This window comes from Lissotriton vulgaris, chromosome 3_1, assembly GCF_964263255.1.
Source record: "Lissotriton vulgaris chromosome 3_1, aLisVul1.2, whole genome shotgun sequence".
Lineage (NCBI taxonomy): Eukaryota > Metazoa > Chordata > Amphibia > Caudata > Salamandridae > Lissotriton > Lissotriton vulgaris.
The window spans coordinates 1,505,246,391-1,505,264,744 of NC_141689.1; the positions used below are offsets into that span (position 1 = coordinate 1,505,246,391).

At 47.5% G+C, this 18,354-nt stretch overlaps 2 protein-coding genes across 2 annotated transcripts in view; both read left to right on the plus strand.

Moving 5' to 3' along the window:
• Positions 1–8,471, plus strand: part of LOC147728074 (uncharacterized) — a 755,421-nt gene extending 746,950 nt beyond the window's left edge. Inside the window, exons 2-3 of the mRNA XM_086962769.1 lie at positions 4,145–5,729; positions 8,390–8,471. Coding sequence (XP_086818895.1) covers positions 4,540–5,729; positions 8,390–8,471 — 1,272 coding nt within the window. The 5' untranslated portion in view covers positions 4,145–4,539. The remainder of the gene's footprint in view (positions 1–4,144; positions 5,730–8,389) is intronic.
• METAP1 (methionyl aminopeptidase 1) overlaps positions 1–18,354 on the plus strand; it is a 264,690-nt gene that overhangs the window by 218,507 nt on the left and 27,829 nt on the right. Inside the window, exon 10 of the mRNA XM_086961960.1 lies at positions 9,784–9,849. Coding sequence (XP_086818086.1) covers positions 9,784–9,849 — 66 coding nt within the window. The remainder of the gene's footprint in view (positions 1–9,783; positions 9,850–18,354) is intronic.

Here is an 18,354-nt window from a genome sequence, read left to right on the forward strand (position 1 = left end):
CAATCACGCAGGCAGTAACTGTGGCACTAGTCGTTTCTGGTCCTTCAGTTTGTGCGAGCATTTGCACCCTGCCTGTTCACTAAGGTGATTGTGGCGTTTACAAAACTTCTGAGAAGGACTCAATCTTAATATTCCTGTACCTAGAAGACTGACTTCTCAAGGTGGTTTCTCTGCAGCTGGTGCCGGACCATCTACAGTCCACAACATATATGCTGTTTTTCAATCAACGTATCCAAGTCTCACCCAGAGTCCTCTCAGTGATTCCTGTTCATATGGGCAGTACATGACACTTCAGTTCTTGATGGACAATACAACTGCAAATAGGGAGGAAGGGGGTCCCCCCCTTCTCTGACAGGAAACAGACACTTGGGTGCATATATATTGAGTTAGACTGGTTGCCAACTGTCTGGCAGGCTCACAGAACACTATAGCCAACCGCCTGAGTTGGCGTCATCCTGCCAACCCCAAGTGGTGTCTTTATCCAAGGATGGTCTAGAACATCTTAATCCTAGGGAGCTTTTCTCAGATGTATCGCTTCACCACTTGACAGAATGCTCACTCTTCATTTCTGTGCACACTCGTTCTGTAGCCTGGGTGGGGGGGGGGGGGGGTTCTTTCGAGGTGAGATATTCTGCTTCACTGTGCCTTTTTTTCCCCCGTACTCCCTAATTCCGTGGGTTTGAGGAAGCTTGTCCAGACCCAAGCCATTCTGATCACTCCAGACTCTCCAAGTAGGATGTGGTATGTGAACATCCTACAACAATTCTACAGCCTGAGTCGAATTCTCTTGCAGTAAGGGTGACATTTCAGCTTTCCTGATCTCCAGAGGCTCCACCTGAAGATTGAGAAGGGAAACATGAACTTCTTCCAACTAATCCCAGAGATGGCCAACGTCATATTGTACGCTTGTAGTCCTTCCCCAAAAACTGTATTCAGGAAGTTTAAACCTATTTGTCAAATATGTGTAGTAGAGTGTAGAAAGTACTAAAGAAATTCCCTCAAGACCTATATACTTTTAATTACCAACATCATTTGCATATTTCACTTTGTTCACACACAACAATAACCTCAGAACTAATGAATAACATTTATTTGGTTTTTAATTTCATCATTCTTTGTTTTTCATTTTCATATTAATTTCTTATAAAATATTTGTATCTTTTTATATATAGTTTTGTGCAAAATACATATTCCAACAAGTACAAAAACAATTTCATAATAAGTAACCCCTTTGCTAGAAAAACACAATATTAATGCAATTACACTTATACACTATCATTCATTCTAACTTATTACCATCCACACACTCCATACAGTTTTTTTCTGCCTAATTTTAAACCATCAGATGTTAAAGATAGCTTCTTTAACATCTGATGGTTTAAAATTAGGCAGAAAAAACCTTTTTTGCCACATGACATCAAGATTTGTTCAGATACTGCATCTGTATGGTGTGTGTGGATGATAAGTTAGAATGAATGATAGTGTATGAGTGTAATTGCATTAATATTGTTGTGTTTTTATAGCCAATGGGCTACTTATTATAAAATTGTTTTTTGTACTTGTTGAAATATGTATTTTGTGAATGATGAAATAAAATACCAAAGAAATGTTATTCATTAGTTCTGAGGTTATTGTTGTGTGTGAACAAAGTGAAATATGCAAATCATGTTGGTAATTAAAAGTATATAGGTCTTGAGGGAATTTCTTTAGTACTTTTTATCTGTTCTCCCCTCTTTTCCCCACCTCAAAGTAAAGTTAGAGGGTCCCCTCCTTTATGTGTCTGGAGCAGAGTGTAGAACCACAGTAGGCACCGCTATAGGAAGTGCTATGCTTTGTAGCTGGTCTAACAAGTTTGTGCAGTGGGCACTGTTAAAGGCTACAGTGCGGCTCTCTAATCTGTAATCTGCTTTCCTAATCATCTGTCCTTGTTCAAATTCCAGTTATCCTATTTTTTAAGAGACTAACGCCTTTCTTCCTACACCCTTTCTGATGCCTCATTGAGATCTGAAGCTTGTTTTAATCCTTTTTGATAGGGGCTCCATTTAATGCGTATTACAGTTGCTAATTACAGTTGCTAACATTTAAAACTATTTTTTGCGGCCATTGCTTTGGCAAAAAGTGTCAGCCAGTTGCAATGCTGTGTTCATCTGCCTTTCATGTGCTTGAGGACTAAAAACGTTTTTCTGCCTCTGGTAGTGACCACTTTCCTTCTGCGGCAATCCTTAACCTTCACTCCTTTTTCCTTCATCCCTCTCTGCCAAGGAGGAGTATAGAGAACATCAACAGCATCTTAGAAGAAGGGATCGGGGCGTTTAGTTACTATATTAACCGAATGAGGGAGATTAGGTCGGATGACCATTTCTTCATTAGTTATGTAGGCAGGAAAACAGGCAAGACTGTGCAGAAGAGGACCTTATCACGCTGGATAATCTTGTGCAGGCAAATGTGTTCTAACCTTGTCAAAAAGGAATTGCCTGATGGAATCTGTGCTCATTCCCCTGGAGCAAAGTCTTTAACCTTGGTGCTTCCCAGTTTGGGGATTGAGAAGAGGTAACTGTGGCTGACATTTGTCGCTTGGTGACATGGATGTCACTTAGCACTGTTGCTTGGATTCAGATGTGAAAAAGGATGACCATTTTGCTCTTTCTGTGCTCCAGGATTTCCTAATCGGGCTTACTGCTTGGGAGGATGTGTCTATTTAAAAGGTGAAGTATCCATCAGAACAAATGTTGGTACCAATCTTTCCGATAGATACTTTACCTGCATGCTATTTACTGATCATGGCCATCTCCCGGTTCCGAGTTATGGATATATGCCTCTCGTATGAATAAGGTTCCAAATTAACTGGTGCACTGCTCATCCATGATTGATCAGTTATCCTCTTCTCTTCCTCTAAGGCTCTGGAAAAAGTGAAGACGGATGTGACCTTGATAACACAGGGATGGTACTACATGGTTCCAGTCATGCCTGTGTTATATGAAGTCAGTGCCACCTAACTGTGGAGGAGAGCTGTGGAAAGTTTAAGGATTTAGTGTGGTGCCTTGGGTATATTCATTAGGTGAGGAATCTGGAAGTGGGTTATCCAGCAGAAAGATAGTTACACATGGTAAGTTACATTTTCTTCACACCCAATCTCCTTTCTCACCCTGGTTGCTTCAAATCTTCATCCCCTCTTAGTGATGCTCCCCGCCTATCTTCAGCCTTGCTGTCCTTGTGGTGTATTTTCTTAGTAGAAAATAATTCTCCGGAGTCTGACTTAGTAGCGTCAATGTGTATCCTGTCCTCCAGTAGGTAGCATTCTGCAGCCAGAAATATGGATATAGTCAGATTTGAGAGATAGAACACTAACAATGCATCATAGCCTTATTACTTTTCCGAAATCCCACATATACATAGAGAAATTAAACTGTCTAGACTGAGAATTTGTAAAATTTCACATGCTCCATGTGGAGACAAAAATATCAAGATTCTACTTATTTACCTTTTGTGGCAAATCAACTCCGATTGGATTTAGGATGTCCGTTCTTTTTTACACAGGTTTTTCAAAAGGTTACTTAGGAGCAAACATCACAATAAACCAGTTACATGGGTACTATGCCCGGCATGAGTCGCAATGATAATGGTTAAATGACTAACCAGCAGGACTCAAACATTCAAGCCCAGCAATACCAATGGTAGCTGAGGGCGTATTTGTCCTGAAATGGTTCAGTGCAGCATTCACGGTCTTGATTGGTGTTGTGGTTCTTAAGCCTTAATTGTGTTTCCTGTAAAAATGTTGCCAGAAGTGCAATCTGTTAAATTCAGGATGATCCCTTGGATGGCAGCTGAGGGGGTGTTAAGTCCAGGCATTTTGTGTATTACACTTCATTTTGGTATTAAAATCTACCCCTGGCCTCATCTTTTGCACCTATCTCAGACAATCACCATCTTCAGCCCTCCTCAACTTTCATGTTCATGACACTAGGGGCCAGATGTAGGTAAGTATATTTTACCGACTCATAAATACCGAATTTAACGAATTTATGAATCTGGGTGACCCACTTGTGGGACACCCCCGCGCCGCATGGCCACCAGCTGCTGCGTGTTCCCCTCTGCCTGCCTTCTGCCTCGCTGACGCCGTGGTCGCTCCCCTCTGGTTTCCCAGTTGTTTTGCCCTAAATTTGTGCTTGTCTGTTTCTGCCGTCTGCTCGCGTATTTTGCCGTTTTTCCTTGTTTTGCCCTAAATTTGTGCTTGTCTGTTTCTGCCGTCTGCTCGCGTATTTTGCTGTTTTTCCTCGTTTTGCCCGTAATTTGTGCTTGTCTGTTTCTGCCGTCTGCTCGCGTATTTTGCCGTTTTTATTTGTTTTGCCCTAAATTTGTGCCTGTTAATTTCTTTGTATCCCCTGTGCCGTGTCCAGTTTCCTTCCTGATTGGCCGCCTACCTCGCCGCCCTCCGCTCTCGCTTCCCGCCACCGACATTGGCCCCGCCCCTTTTTCTCTTCTGTTCCCTCCCCGCTCCCGCCTCCCAGCTGCTCCGCCCACCCGCGCACTTCGCCTTAAATGGCGACCGTGCGGACGCGCAGCGGTCACGCGCAGCGGGCGCGCCGATTGTGCGCCGAAGGCGCGCCAAAGGTAAGCCCGTCTACGCCCGTCCGCGACCGGATCGCGACCAGCGCCAGGACCCCTGGCCCACGAAGACCCCGACCGACCCGCCTGACGTACTCCGCCGCCACCCTCACCGCTCTCAACACCGGCCGACTCCCAGAATGCCATCAAGCCTCTCCACGACGTACCCACGGACCCTTCAGCTGCCACGCCTGCAAGTTCACCTGCATCCGGACCTGCCTCGCACCAGCACCCACCAAGCCGAACACCAGCAGTACCCACCTCAAGTGCATCCTGCTCAACACCCGCTCCATCCACAGACATGCCATCGAACTCTGGAACCTCCTCGACACCACAGCTCCAGACGTTGCCTTCCTCACGGAGACCTGGATGAACGCCTCTTCAGCTCCCGACATCGCCATCGCCATCCCAGAGGGCTACAAGATCGTCCGGAGGGACCGAAACGCCAACCAGATGGGAGGAGGCATCGCCATCATCCACAGGAGCACCATCCGTCTCACGACCAGCACCGACAACTCCCTGACCACCGCCGAACACCTGCATTTCCAGATCCACACCAACCCGAACACCACCCTCAGAGGCACCCTGATCTACCGACCCCCTGGACCACGCACACAATTCAGCGAGGACATCGCCGACTTCGTCAGCCCACATGCCCTCCCCTCCGCTGACTACATCCTCCTGGGAGACCTCAACTTCCATCTGGAGAACAACAACGACCGCAACACCAGCACCCTGCTCGACAACCTCACCAACCTGGGACTCAAGCAACTGGTGTCCACCCCCACCCACCTCGCCGGACACACACTCGACGCTGTCTTCTCATCCAGCAAGGACATCAACTTCAGCCACACCACAGAGCTTCAATGGACGGACCACAGCTGCGTCCACTTCACCTTCAAGAAAACAACGACCCACCACCACCAGCAACAGACCGCCCGCAGAAGCTGGAACAAGATCACAGCAGACCAGCTCGCCACCTCCCTGAGCCAGCACCCTCCTGCCAGCTCAGCGAACCCCAGCCAGGCCGCCGACAACCTCACGAAGTGGATCAGCAACTGCGCGGACGAACTCGCCCCACTGAGGACCCCGCCCAGCAGACCCGGCAGCAAGAAAGCCCCATGGTTCACCGACGAACTCAAGAGCTCCAAGAAGAACTGCCGAGCCCTCGAGAAAGTCTGGAGAAGGGAACCGACACCGGACAACAGGACCTCCTTCAAACTTGCCACCCGGAAACACCACCAGCTGATCCGCGCCGCCAAGAAAACAGCATTCAAGGACCGGTTGGACAACAACGCACACAACTGCAAGGAACTCTTCAACATCGTCAAAGAGCTTTCCAACCCCAGCGCAGGAAACAACGACATCACCCCATCGCAAGACCTCTGCAACTCCCTGGCTTCATACTTCCACAACAAGATCGCGGACATACACAACAGCTTCAACAACCAACCAACGCACACCATGACCGAACAACCACCCCCCACCACCACCCTCCGCGCCTGGACCCCGATCAGCACCGAAGACACCATCCGCACGATGAACTCCATCCACTCCGGATCACCGACCGACCCCTGCCCTCACCACGTCTTCAACAAAGCCGACGCTGTCATCGCACCCCACCTGCGAGACATCATCAACACATCCCTCGACACCACCATCTTCCCCGAGAGCTGGAAACACGCCGAACTCAGCGCCCTACTCAAGAAACCAACAGCGGACCCCACCGACCTCAAGAATTACCGCCCCATCTCGCTCCTCCCGTTTCCAGCCAAAGTCATCGAGAAGACCGTCAACAAGCAGATGGCCGCTTTCCTCGAGACGAACGGATCCCTCGACCCCTCACAGTCCGGCTTCCGAGCCAACCACAGCACCGAGACCGCCCTCATCGCCGCCACCGACGACATCCGAGCCCTGATGGACAATGGAGAAACAGCGGCCCTCATCCTCCTAGACCTCTCCGCGGCATTCGACACGGTCTGCCACCGCACCCTAGTACGGCGCCTCAGCAACGTCGGAATCCAGGACAAGGCGCTGGAGTGGATCACCTCCTTCCTCGACGGGAGAACACAGAGAGTCCGCCTACCACCGTACAAGTCAGAGGCCACCGAAGTCATCTGCGGCGTCCCCCAAGGATCATCTCTGAGCCCCACCCTCTTCAACGTCTACATGAGCCCCCTCGCGGCCATCGTACGCAAACACAACCTCAGCATAATCTCCTACGCCGACGACACCCAGCTGATCCTCTCCCTGACCAACGACCCCGCCGCCGCCAGAGCCAACCTGCACGAAGGGATGAAAGAGGTAGCCGAGTGGATGACGACCAGCCGCCTGAAACTGAACTCGGACAAGACGGAGGTCCTCATCCTGGGCTCCTCTCCCTCCGCCTGGGACGACTCCTGGTGGCCTCCCGCCCTGGGCACCGCACCCAAACCGACAGACCATGCACGCAACCTGGGCTTCATCCTGGACTCCTCCCTCTCCATGACCAGGCAAGTCAACAACGTCTCCTCGGCATGCTTCAACATCCTACGCATGCTACGGAAGATCTTCTGGTGGATCCCCACCGAGACCAGGAAGACCGTCACCCAGGCCCTCGTCACCAGCCGACTGGACTACGGCAACGCCCTCTACGCCGGGACCACCGCCAAGCTCCAGAAGAGACTCCAGCGGATCCAGAACGCCTCAGCCAGACTCATCCTCGACATCCCACGAACCAGCCACATCTCCGGACATCTGCGAGACCTTCACTGGCTCCCCGTCAACAAAAGAATCACCTTCCGCCTCCTCACCCACGCACACAAAGCCCTACACGACCAAGGCCCGAGCTACCTCAACAGCCGAGTCAACTTCTACGCTCCCAAACGCCACCTCCGATCAGCCAACCACGCCCTCGCCGCCGTCCCCCGCATCCGAAGAGCGACTACAGGAGGAAGGTCCTTCTCCCACCTGGCCGCCAAGACCTGGAACTCCCTCCCGACCGACCTGCGCCTGACCCAAGACCACCTCTCCTTCAGGAAGAAGCTGAAGACCTGGCTGTTCGAGCAGTAGCGGCTCCCCCCCCCCCCAGCGCCTTGAGACCCCACGGGTATGTAGCGCGCTTTATAAGTGTCACTGATTGATTGATTGATTGAATCGGTAAAATTGAAGGAGGGAGATTTAGGTAAATTCGGTAATTGAATTACCGAATCTGTAAAAATCTGTGAAAATACCGATAGGAATCAATGGGCATTACCGAATCGGTATTTACCGATTCGGTAAATACCGAATCCTGCAAGGGTACAGGGGGTGTCACTTTGACACCCTCTAGCACCCCAAATACAGGCATGTGCCATGTGGCACACAGACATGCCCTAAGGGCATGTCTGTCTGTCACATGGCATAGGTGTGCATGCACACATGTGCATGCACACCTGGATTCGGTTTTTTACCACCCAATTGGATTGGGTGGTAAAATACCGAATCTGTAAGGCCTTTGGGACTCAGAAGAGTCCCACATACATCTGGCAGTTACCGAATCGGTAAAAATGCCGATTCTGTATTTTACCGATTCAGTAAATTTACCGATTCGGTAAATTTACTGAATCTGTAAAATTGGCCACCTACATCATGCTTCATTTTTGCCATTCATATTATTTTCTCTTCTGATATCCATTAATACCACCCAAACACTCCCTATCTTCTCAAAATGCCTCTATCTTTAGCAGCTTTGAAATGGGCTTTGAAAAACTGCTCTTTAAAATGAAATTCTTTTCTGCGCTTTTATGTCTTTTCCCATTACCAGCCGTGGCCAATTATTACGGTCAGAGGGGCAACACTCCCAAACAAAAAGAGTGTCTTGTCAGGCTGAGCAAAGGCCAGTCTGACAGATACTATTCTTGTTCAGGTTAGGCAGACAGGAGCTGTACATGCGCTAAATGCGCAGTAATCGGTCTACCGAAGTTGAACTTTGCCAGGCTGAGAATTTTACAGCCCTGAGGATATCACCTTCCCCGCCTGGCAAAAGTGCCTCAAGGCCCTCCCCTCATGACGAAGAGGATACTCACTGAGTGCCTCGGACCTGGACACTTCCATTTTAAACCCCAAAGCGCCCAGGGCTGAGTGTCGATCACGGACACCTCGTCAGGGAGTGGGGCAGTGGGAGGGATCAGCAATCTCACTGACCCCATCGCACTCTGTGAAGAGGTAGGGACTCCCGCCTGTTCTCATTGGTTGAGCTAAGGTCAGCCAATGAGACCCCCTCCCAAGCTGCAGCGCAGATAAGTTTTATGTTTTTGAATGTTTGGTGCATGTATGTATAAATGAATGAATTTGTGAGCAAGTGTCGGTGCGTTTGTATGTGTATGTGTGCGTATGTAGTCCGCCCGCCTACCTCTCTGCTAATTTTACCATGACTATCATCACTTGGACGAAGTACACCATGGTGCCTCTAAGAAATGAGTAGATTTTCTAAATATTCAGGTACTTAACCAGTGACTGGTAAAAGTTCTATATACCACCATAATTTGACTTTGGTACACTGGTTCTGTTTGAACTGCTAACATGGGAATTCAGGTTAGTGGTGAGCTATTCTGACAAATACAGTGACACTTGGTGAGTAGAAGATGTTATTGGCAAAACTGGCTAGCTCATTTAAATGATCAGAACAAAATTCAATGTTTCATGCATACTTTTGCAGCTCTTGCTATATATGCAACATGCTTACCTTGGGAAAGACTACACTGAGACATTGACTGAAACTAGCCTAGATCTTGTTGTTTAAAGTATATGTTACTGGGAAATACCAAAATTAAGTTACCTTCTACGGTAGGTCGCTGTCGCACAATTAATAGTTTACGTAGGTAGGCTAGCTACTCTTCTTTAATCTTTTGCAACTAAAGAAAAAAATGGTTGATTTTCTTCCCAATCACTTCAATAAGGGAATCCGTAACTTACAAACAAATTTTCTGTATACAAAAAAGTGCATACATGTATTCATCTTAGATTTTAATATATGTAGGTATAAATTAATTGAAAGATATCCAGAAATTAATTTATTCAATTTGAGTAGGGTAAAAGATCAAAGATATCCTAATATAAAATAACAAATGAGAAAACATTATCAAATACATTTGATATATTACTTGCACTTTCTTTCTCTGGAGAATCCGTTATTAACTAGTATTTTGTTTCTTTCAGAAAATAAAGCTGTAGGCGTTATAAAGCCAGGCCATGTGTTTACAATTGAACCAATGATTTGTGAAGGTAAGTAAAAAGCAACACTTCTTCATAATCCAGGACTATTATAACGTTACCAGTTTTCTTTTTTTTATCTCTAGATATTAGTTTAATGTTCCATTGCACAGCAACAGTGAATTCTATTATGTTCATTTCTTTTTTGTATCTTACGGGTATGCCATAATTTTTGACGGTTTTCTAATCTGAGGAAAGTTAGCTTGACAAAACTACATGGTAGAGAAATGGCAAAATTATGAAATATCCCACATGGAAAAGGCCCATGTCCTGAAAAGAAAGGCAGATGTATAGGTTGGTGGAAAATATAATGGGGTAGGGATGAGTAATAAAAGTTAATTAAAAAAAAAGAGGAAAGTAGGAGAGTAGATGTATGACTATTAAAGATGTGAAGGCACATAAAAGAATCGAGAGTAAAAGGGAGAAGTTAAGGGGGAGGGTTTAAAAGATGGGGAAAATATAAATGGCATAGAGGTAAGTAGTTAAAGTAAATTAAAAAATAAAAATCAGGAGAGTACAAGACTTACGGCTAATAAATAAAAGGAAGGGGACGAAAGAGGGAAAGTAGTATGGGGAATATGATATAGGACGGGGAATGTAGAAATGTCACAGCAAGTATCAAAGTAAAATTTAAAAAAAGATAAAGCTGAGGTAAAAAAATCTGTGGGTAGTTAACAAAATAAAGGGTGGGGGGTAGTGAAAGTAAAGTTAAAGCAAGCATTGGCTAAGCCAATATGTATTGCCTATGAGAGCGCGGCTTCTGTGCTGCATGGCTGGAAAAATAGCAGCAATGGCATCATCAGGGGTCTTTTTAGGTCGGTCTACCAGAAAGTGTAGCGGTCTGGTTTGCCAAAGACATCTTGGGGACATTCATAAAGTTGACCTAAGAATGTATTCTGTTGCCCGTTGCTTGCCATTGACTTTGTGGTTTGTAATTCACTTTTTCTTGCTTTCCATTTGCTGGCTTGATTTGTTTTAGGCTGACCCACTTGAGTTTCTTTCCTTGCTCAAAAGTTATTTACAGTATCCTTCCGAGTGCTCCCTTTCTGAAAACAGGTCTGTTAATCTTGTTCTTAACTCGTCACATTTGCGTTGCACTCGGAGATCTAGGTCAAATGTTAGGTGCTGTCTTCTGAAGGCGCTTGATTACTTTTCTGTCTCTGACTTCAAAGTGAGAGGATTTATGTGATAATTTTGCTGGATACTGGGATAGGAAAGAATTTTTAAATAGCGCATGACAAATTTTTGTTTATTCAGCCAATTTTTATTTAGACAGATGGTAAGTAGGTTGGATTTCAACTATAAATATCAACACAGCTTATAGGATGAGCTAACCATGGCATGGAATATACACTAGTGGTATAGTACATTTTGACATGTTCGGATATGCTGGAAAATGAACAAGGGGTCATATCAAAGAGTACATAAGAAGCAGTGAGCTAAGTGGTCCTGAGTGCATCGCATCTGAACTCTAAACCCTAAATAAACAAGAAATGAGTGTTAGGAGTGAAAGCGAGGGGGAGAAAGGGAAAGAGGGAGCAGGAAGAGGGAATATTATTAATTATTGCATCACTGGTAGGTCGAATCAGTAGATGTTGGTGGTGTGTAGGCAACTCTGTAGATAGATGGAAGTGAGATTCCATGGGCATATCAAATCAAACACATTTATAAAGCGCGCTACTCATCGCAAGGGTCTCAAGGCGGGGGGGGGGGGGGGGGGGGGGAGTGCTGCTACTGCTCGAAGAGCCAGGTCTTGAGTTGCTTCCTGAAGGAGAGATGGTCCTGGGTCAGTCATAGGTGGGTGGGGAGGGAGTTCCATATCTTGGCCGCCAGGTAGGAGGAAGATCTTCCTCTGGTGGTGGTTCTGCGAATCCGTAGGACGGTGGGGAGGGCGAGGCTGGTGGATCGGAGCAGTCGGTGGGTGTGTAGAACGTGAGGCGGTTGTTGAGGTATTTGGGGCCCATGTTGTGGAGTGCCTTGTGAGCGTGGGTGAGGAGCCTGAACGTGATCCTTTTGCTGACGGAGAGCCAGTGCAGGTCTCTCGTGGGCAGAGATGTGGCTGTGTCGGAGGATGTTCAGGATGAGTCGTGCAGAAGCGTTCTGTATGCACTGGAGTCTTATCTGTAGTTTGGCTGTGGTTCCAGCATAGAGCGCATTCACGTAGTCCAGTCGGCTGGTGACGAAGGCCTGGGTGACCGTCTTTCTGGTTTCTGGTTTCGGTGGGGATCCACCGGAAGATCTTTCGGAGCATGAACAGGGTGTTGAAACAGGATGACGAGACGGCGTTGACTTGCTTGGTCATCGTGAGGGAGGAGTCCAGGATGAAACCCAGATTGCGTGCGTGGTCTGTGGTATTGGGAGCGGTGCCCAGTGCGGGGGGCCACCAGGAGTCGTCCCAGGCGGAGGAGGATGGTCCGAGGACTGTCTTGTCTGAGTTCAGTTTCAGACGGCTGAGCTTCATCCATTCCGCAACGTCTTTCATTCCTTCCTGGAGGTTGGCGGTGGCGGGGTCGTTGGGGAGGGAGAGGATCAGCTGGGTGTCGTCTGCGTAGGAGAGGGTGTTTAGGTTGTGTTGGCATGCGATGGCTGAGAGGGGGCTCATGTAGACGTTGAAGAGGGTGGGGCTGAGTGAGGAGCCTTGAGGTACGCTGCAGATTATCTTGGTGGCTGCTGAGCGGAAGGGAGGGAGGGGGACTCTGAGTTCTGTTGGAGAGGAAGGAGGTGATCAATTCCAGTGCCTTTCCTTGGATCCCGGCGTGGTGGAGGCGGTTTGTTAGGGTTCGGTGGCAGACTGTGTCGAATGCGGCAGATAGGTCGAGGGCAGCAGTTTCCCCGTTGTCGAGCAGGGACCTGATGTCGGTGGCTGCGATGAGGGCGGTCTTGGTGCTCCGGTTTGCTCGGAAACCGGACTGCGATGGGTCCAGGGAGCAGTTTGTCTTGAGGAAGGAGGTTAGCTGTTTGACGGCCTTCTCTGACTTTAGCGGGGAAGGGGAGGAGCGAGATGGGGCGGAAAGTTCTCCAGAAAGGTGGCAGATGCGAAGGATTTGTTAATGATGTTCCGGAGTTGGAGTGCGATGTTGGAGTCGGCTTTAATAAAGATGTGATGAGGACAGGGGTCGGCTGGAGAGCCGGAGTGGATGGTGTTCATCACGCTGGTGGTGTCTTCAGTGCTGACGGGGGTCCAGGTGCAGAGGGTGGTGGTGGGGGGGCGTTGGTTCGGTGGTTGGGTGCGTGGTCTGGGCACCAAAGCTGTTGTGTATGTCAGCGATCTTGTGGTGGAAGAACGAGGCGAGTGCGTCGCAGAGGTCTTGCGAGGGCGTGATGTCGTTGCTGGGGTTGGAGAGCTCTTTAACGATGCTGAAGAGTTCCTTGCTCTTGTGGGTGTTGTCTAGTCGTTCTCTGAATGCTGTCCTTTTGGTGGTGCGGATCAGCTGGTGGTGTTTGCGGATGGCGTTATTGAGGGCTGTCATGTTTTCTGTTGACTGGTCCTGGCGCCAGGCTTTCTTGAGGGTACGGCAGGATTTCTTGGAGTCTTTGAGGTTGTTGGTGAACCACGAGGCTTTCTTGCTGCCGGGTCCGCTGGGAGGATTCTTCAGTAGTGCAAGGGCATTGGCGCAGTTGGTGAGCTACTGTGTGAGGTTGCCGGCTGCTTCGTTAGAGTCCGTATTGTTGGTGGGAGGGTTTTGGCTCAGAAGTGGTGAGCTGGTCGGTGGTGATCTTGCTCCAGCATCGGGCACTTATGGGTAGTCCACGCCCATAGGGAGTATGTATGGGATGAGTGGTGAAATTTCTTAAATACTATGTTGTCTGCGCGCCTAGTGAAGCACAAGATATTCCACCATTTGTTAAAGGGTATCTATGTGGTGGATTTCCAATCCGAAAGGATTGCCTTTGAACCCAGGACTAACTTCAGGTCCAACAGATTTAGTTTTTGAGGAGGGAGGGCAATATTGTGAGGGATGCAGCCACACCTAGCATTATGGTGAGGAATGATAGTTTGAGCGAGGTCATAAAGATATTCGTAATTGCCTGTTGGATTTTGGTTCATACTCGTTGAACCATTTTGGATGTGTCCGAGAGAGCAAGGCATACTCCCCACAGCGGCAGCAGTTATCCGAGGGTAAGGGCCTGAGCTTATGTAATCTGGAAGGAGTCCAGTGAGTTTGGTGTATTGTCCTGAATCTTGATTGTGTAAATGCCGAGGTGTTTTAGCCACAAAGGGAAAGTGGCAGATTCTATACCAAGTGGCGTCTGAGAAGTGTGGAGCTAGTTCTTCTGGGATGTATGGGGATCATTTCTTTTTCAGGTTTGAGGAGATGTAGTCTAGGTGGTTCGAGCAGTTTATAGATGTGAGTAATGGAGTGACCGATCCAGTGGTCTTCAAACTTTTTAGTGCTGAGCCCCCCAGTGGAAAATAAATCGACCACCCCGGATGTTTCACAATTCTATGAAACTGGCAATGTTTAAATGTCTAGACTTATTTAAACATTGCAGTTAAGTTCTGTTTCAGTTTTAAGAATGCAATCAAATACATGATTGCCAAATATACCAATCAGGTCAGGCAGGCTTTACTAACCTGTAAAAGTATCCACAGTGTGATTATTAGAAAAGAAGGTAGGGTTTTAAAGAATATTAGGAGTCCCTTCCTTTTTGACACCTCACTGACAGAATATAAAAGACAAATGTTAGTGATGGTCCATTACAGAGCGGCTTAATGCTGCTCATCTGTTTCCACTGAAAACAAAGCATTGTCATCAGCCTAATTCTGCGTCTGGCCAGAGAGCCCCCCACACCCTGTTTGAAGACCCCTGACCCAATCCTTCTTAAGGTTGCCAAGTAGATTGGGCAGATGCGGCCTATAAGTTAATTGTCATTGAGGTGCTTAGGTCTTTGCCAATCCAAATACTAGGTTGCCATTTCAGGCTTGAGTAACCCAGGATTTAAGTCGTACCATGGATATTCAGGGGAAAGACCTCTGTTTTTGAGTGATTAAGTGAATAGCCAAATACATGTGAACAATCCTCAGTTTCTGTCATTATGTAGGATATGGCAATGTCTGCCTGTTCAGTAAAGATAAAGATAAAGACATCGGCATAGGCCGCTACCATTTGTCTGCCAGTTTGAAAAGGAACACCCCTGATGTTATGATTGTGTTTAAGGGAGGGGAGTAGGAGTTCGAGGACCAATAAAAGTGGAGAGGACACCCCTGTCTAGTTCCTTGAGCTAGAGAAGAGTTCAATAGGTGTTCATTGACTCCAACCTGTTCATTGACTCCAACCTTTGTTACTGGGTTTGCATACAAAGCCCTAACCATACGAATAAAGTCCTCACTGAGTTGGAGTCTGTGTAATGCTCCCCAAAGGAATATCCATGAGACTTTGTTGAAGGCTTTTTCCATGGCAAAGGCCAAAGCAGCGACTGAGGAGGAGGCTTAGCGAGCTTTAGTTAGTGTGACAAAAAACACTGATGTTGTCCATGGCGAGTCTACCTTTCAAGAAGCCAGCTGGGATGGGGCAATCAATTTTGATATAACCTTCTACAGTCCACGAGCGCGAAGCTTTGCGCAAACTTTGTAATCAATGTTGATTACCGAGATCGACCTTAAGTTTCTGACATCTAAGGGGTCCTTCCCTTCTTTGATAATAACTACTATTGTAGCCTTAGCGGCCGAACCGAAAACTCGACCTGTAAGGTGTATTTATTTTATTTAGGAAGTTTTATATAGCGCTAGCCTGACCGGAAGGTATCTGAGCGCTTCACACAATTACAGAGCAATGCAAAAGAAAGCAAAACATAATACAGTAAAGCGAGACATTCAGGATACGAATCGTAGTAAGGAGAATGATTTCCATTACAGGGTCTTGGCATTCCGCATCAGGGTAAGGAGCAATGTCACTTAAGACCCTCCGAGCTGCTCCTATCAGTTAGATAAGGAACGGTCGGGGAAAAGGTTTTTAAGCTGACTTTTGAATTTAGGGAAGGAAGGAATAGTTTTGATGTGGGGGGATAGTTTCATATTTTGAGCGCATTTCAGGCTAAGGAACTGTCAAACGTTTTTTTGTTTTCGAGCTTTTAGCGGGATCAGAAGTAGGGTATTAGAGCTTTTAAGTTCCTGTTCTGACCTGCTTTTTAGGTCTCGCCTACGACGAACGCGCTGAAAGCGCGTTCTTGCAGCGAGAACTATTGTCGGCGTCTCAGCAGTCTGAGAACGACGAAGGGAGACGAGACCTGGCCGCGCGCAGCGTTTCCCCATAGGATAACGTTGTGCGCGCGGCCAGGTCTTCTCTCCACAGCATGCCAATGCAGACCGGATCGCGCCGCGCACCTCTTGGAATGCAGGGGGAGTCTGCAGAGAGGCGTGCAGCGCTGATGAAAGCTTCGCTGAGCGGCCCCCTCCTTCCCGTTGCTGGAGCAGCTCTGTTTTGTTCTTGTTTCTCATGGAAACAAAAGGAGGTGGGTCTGTTTTGAAGGCTCTCTTGCCTTCATTACAGTCTTTGTGTTTGTATGTGAAGTGAAGCGCTGGTGACAAGAGACCCTTCATTGTACTTGTGAGCCTTTATATATCATAGTGATAGAAGAACTTCAAAGAAGGCTATGTTTGTATTGAAACAAAAAGAGGATTGTAATGAAGGTCGGGTCTCCAATACAGACCGCTTTTTGCTTTAAATGTCTTTGGCTCTCACGTGTGAAACCCAGTTTTTCTTGCGCTATCATGTTAAATTCAACATATCGTTACACCTGGCAAGGATGAATGATTGAGTTGACCTTGCCAGCAACCGTTCATGTCAACGAGCCGGCCAGTTCCCTAAGGAAATGCAGTTCGAATTTAATGCTTCCAGTCCCACAGTGAGGTGCAGCCAGTCCTTCAACTAATTGTTTCCCTTAACACTGCAGCATGCAAGAAGACGGACCTCTAAGCGCTGTAATAAACGTACATTAAGATGGCAACTCAGTGGCACTCTTTTTTCATCCTCAGAAGTGTACGTGTATCAAGAGGGACGACTGTGACATCGAACTTATATAGGTTAGACAATCACACACACACTCCTCTGCAGTAGGTGCACTAACCCACCCAGCCCCCTCAGTAAAATGACCTTGGCCGTTGTGGTTTTGCCTGGAACAGCCACTGGAAGGGTGAGATGTAACCTTCAATCACTGCAGCCCTGATGAGTGGTGTAGGTTCTCTTGCGCCAGCTCATTAAATCCAGACATATTGCCTTTGTCAATGTTTGTTTCATCAGGGAATACTTGCTGCAGTTTACCCTGCAGCAGGGATGAAAGATGTGTCAAGAGTGCCGGTGGCATGATCATTACTGTGTGCAGCGGCTCCACGCTGCCAAGGGCTGGAGGCTTCTGAGCACCAGGGTTGTCTGATTTTGATTACTCAGCATTGCTTTTTCTTCCACATCCTACACTTCACATTCTTTATCTCACTCTTGTTGATTTTTTGCGTCCTTACTTTTTCCATTTGCCGCTATTTTTTAATCGCCTCATTCTTCTTCTTCGTCCCTCTTCTGTCTCGTTCTCTCTGTCTCCCTTACCCCAGGTCAAAATCAGATGACTAAAAATAAGTCTCGGGCCCAAAAAATGAGTGACGTTGCCCACCACAGTCAAAGACCGGCACATATCAAGCACTGGCTGTTGGCCACTGCTGTTGGGTTTGCTCCCCTCTGCTTTTCTTGACATCTGCTACAATCCAGTTCTAGGAGAGAAACCAAGCTCACTTGATTGGTAGAATCTTTATACATTCAATGATGTAAGGCGGCCGTTTCCACATACTATAGTTTCTTAAAGTAACAGTTCTGTTGATGAAAGACCAGAGAGATGCAACAGACGGTCAATGAAGATTTTTCGTTTCTAATAACTCTTCACAATTGACTTATTCAAGCATTCCCTCTGAGAGATGGTTTTGCGGAAGAAAAGGTGGATTACAGCCATAACTTCTAACGGGGTTGTTTCTGTTTGTGGTTAGAGGTAAAATCCAGGTATGTGAAAAGCATGTTTCAAGACTTTAGAGGATTCTGGGCAATGGCACGAAGCATGGTTCTCAGCACTTCAGATCCAGACTGTACTTGTTTAGGTGCTCGGTTATGTGCCTGTAAACAAATATGGTATTGTAACCAACACACTGCACCCTCACACACACTGCACACACTGCACCCTCACACACACTGCACACACCGCACCCTCACACACTCTGCACCCTCACAAACACTGCACACCCTGCACCCTCTCACACCCTGCACCCTCTCACACCCTGCACCCTCTCACACCCTGCACCCTCTCACACCCTGCACCCTCTCACACTGCACCCTCACACACTGCACCCTCTCACACACTGCACCCTCTCACACACTGCACCCTCTCACACACTGCACCCTCTCACACACTGCACCCTCACACACTGCACCCTCTCACACACTGCACCCTCTCACACACTGCACCCTCTCACACACTGCACCCTCTCACACACTGCACCCTCTCACACACTGCACCCTCTCACACACTGCACCCTCT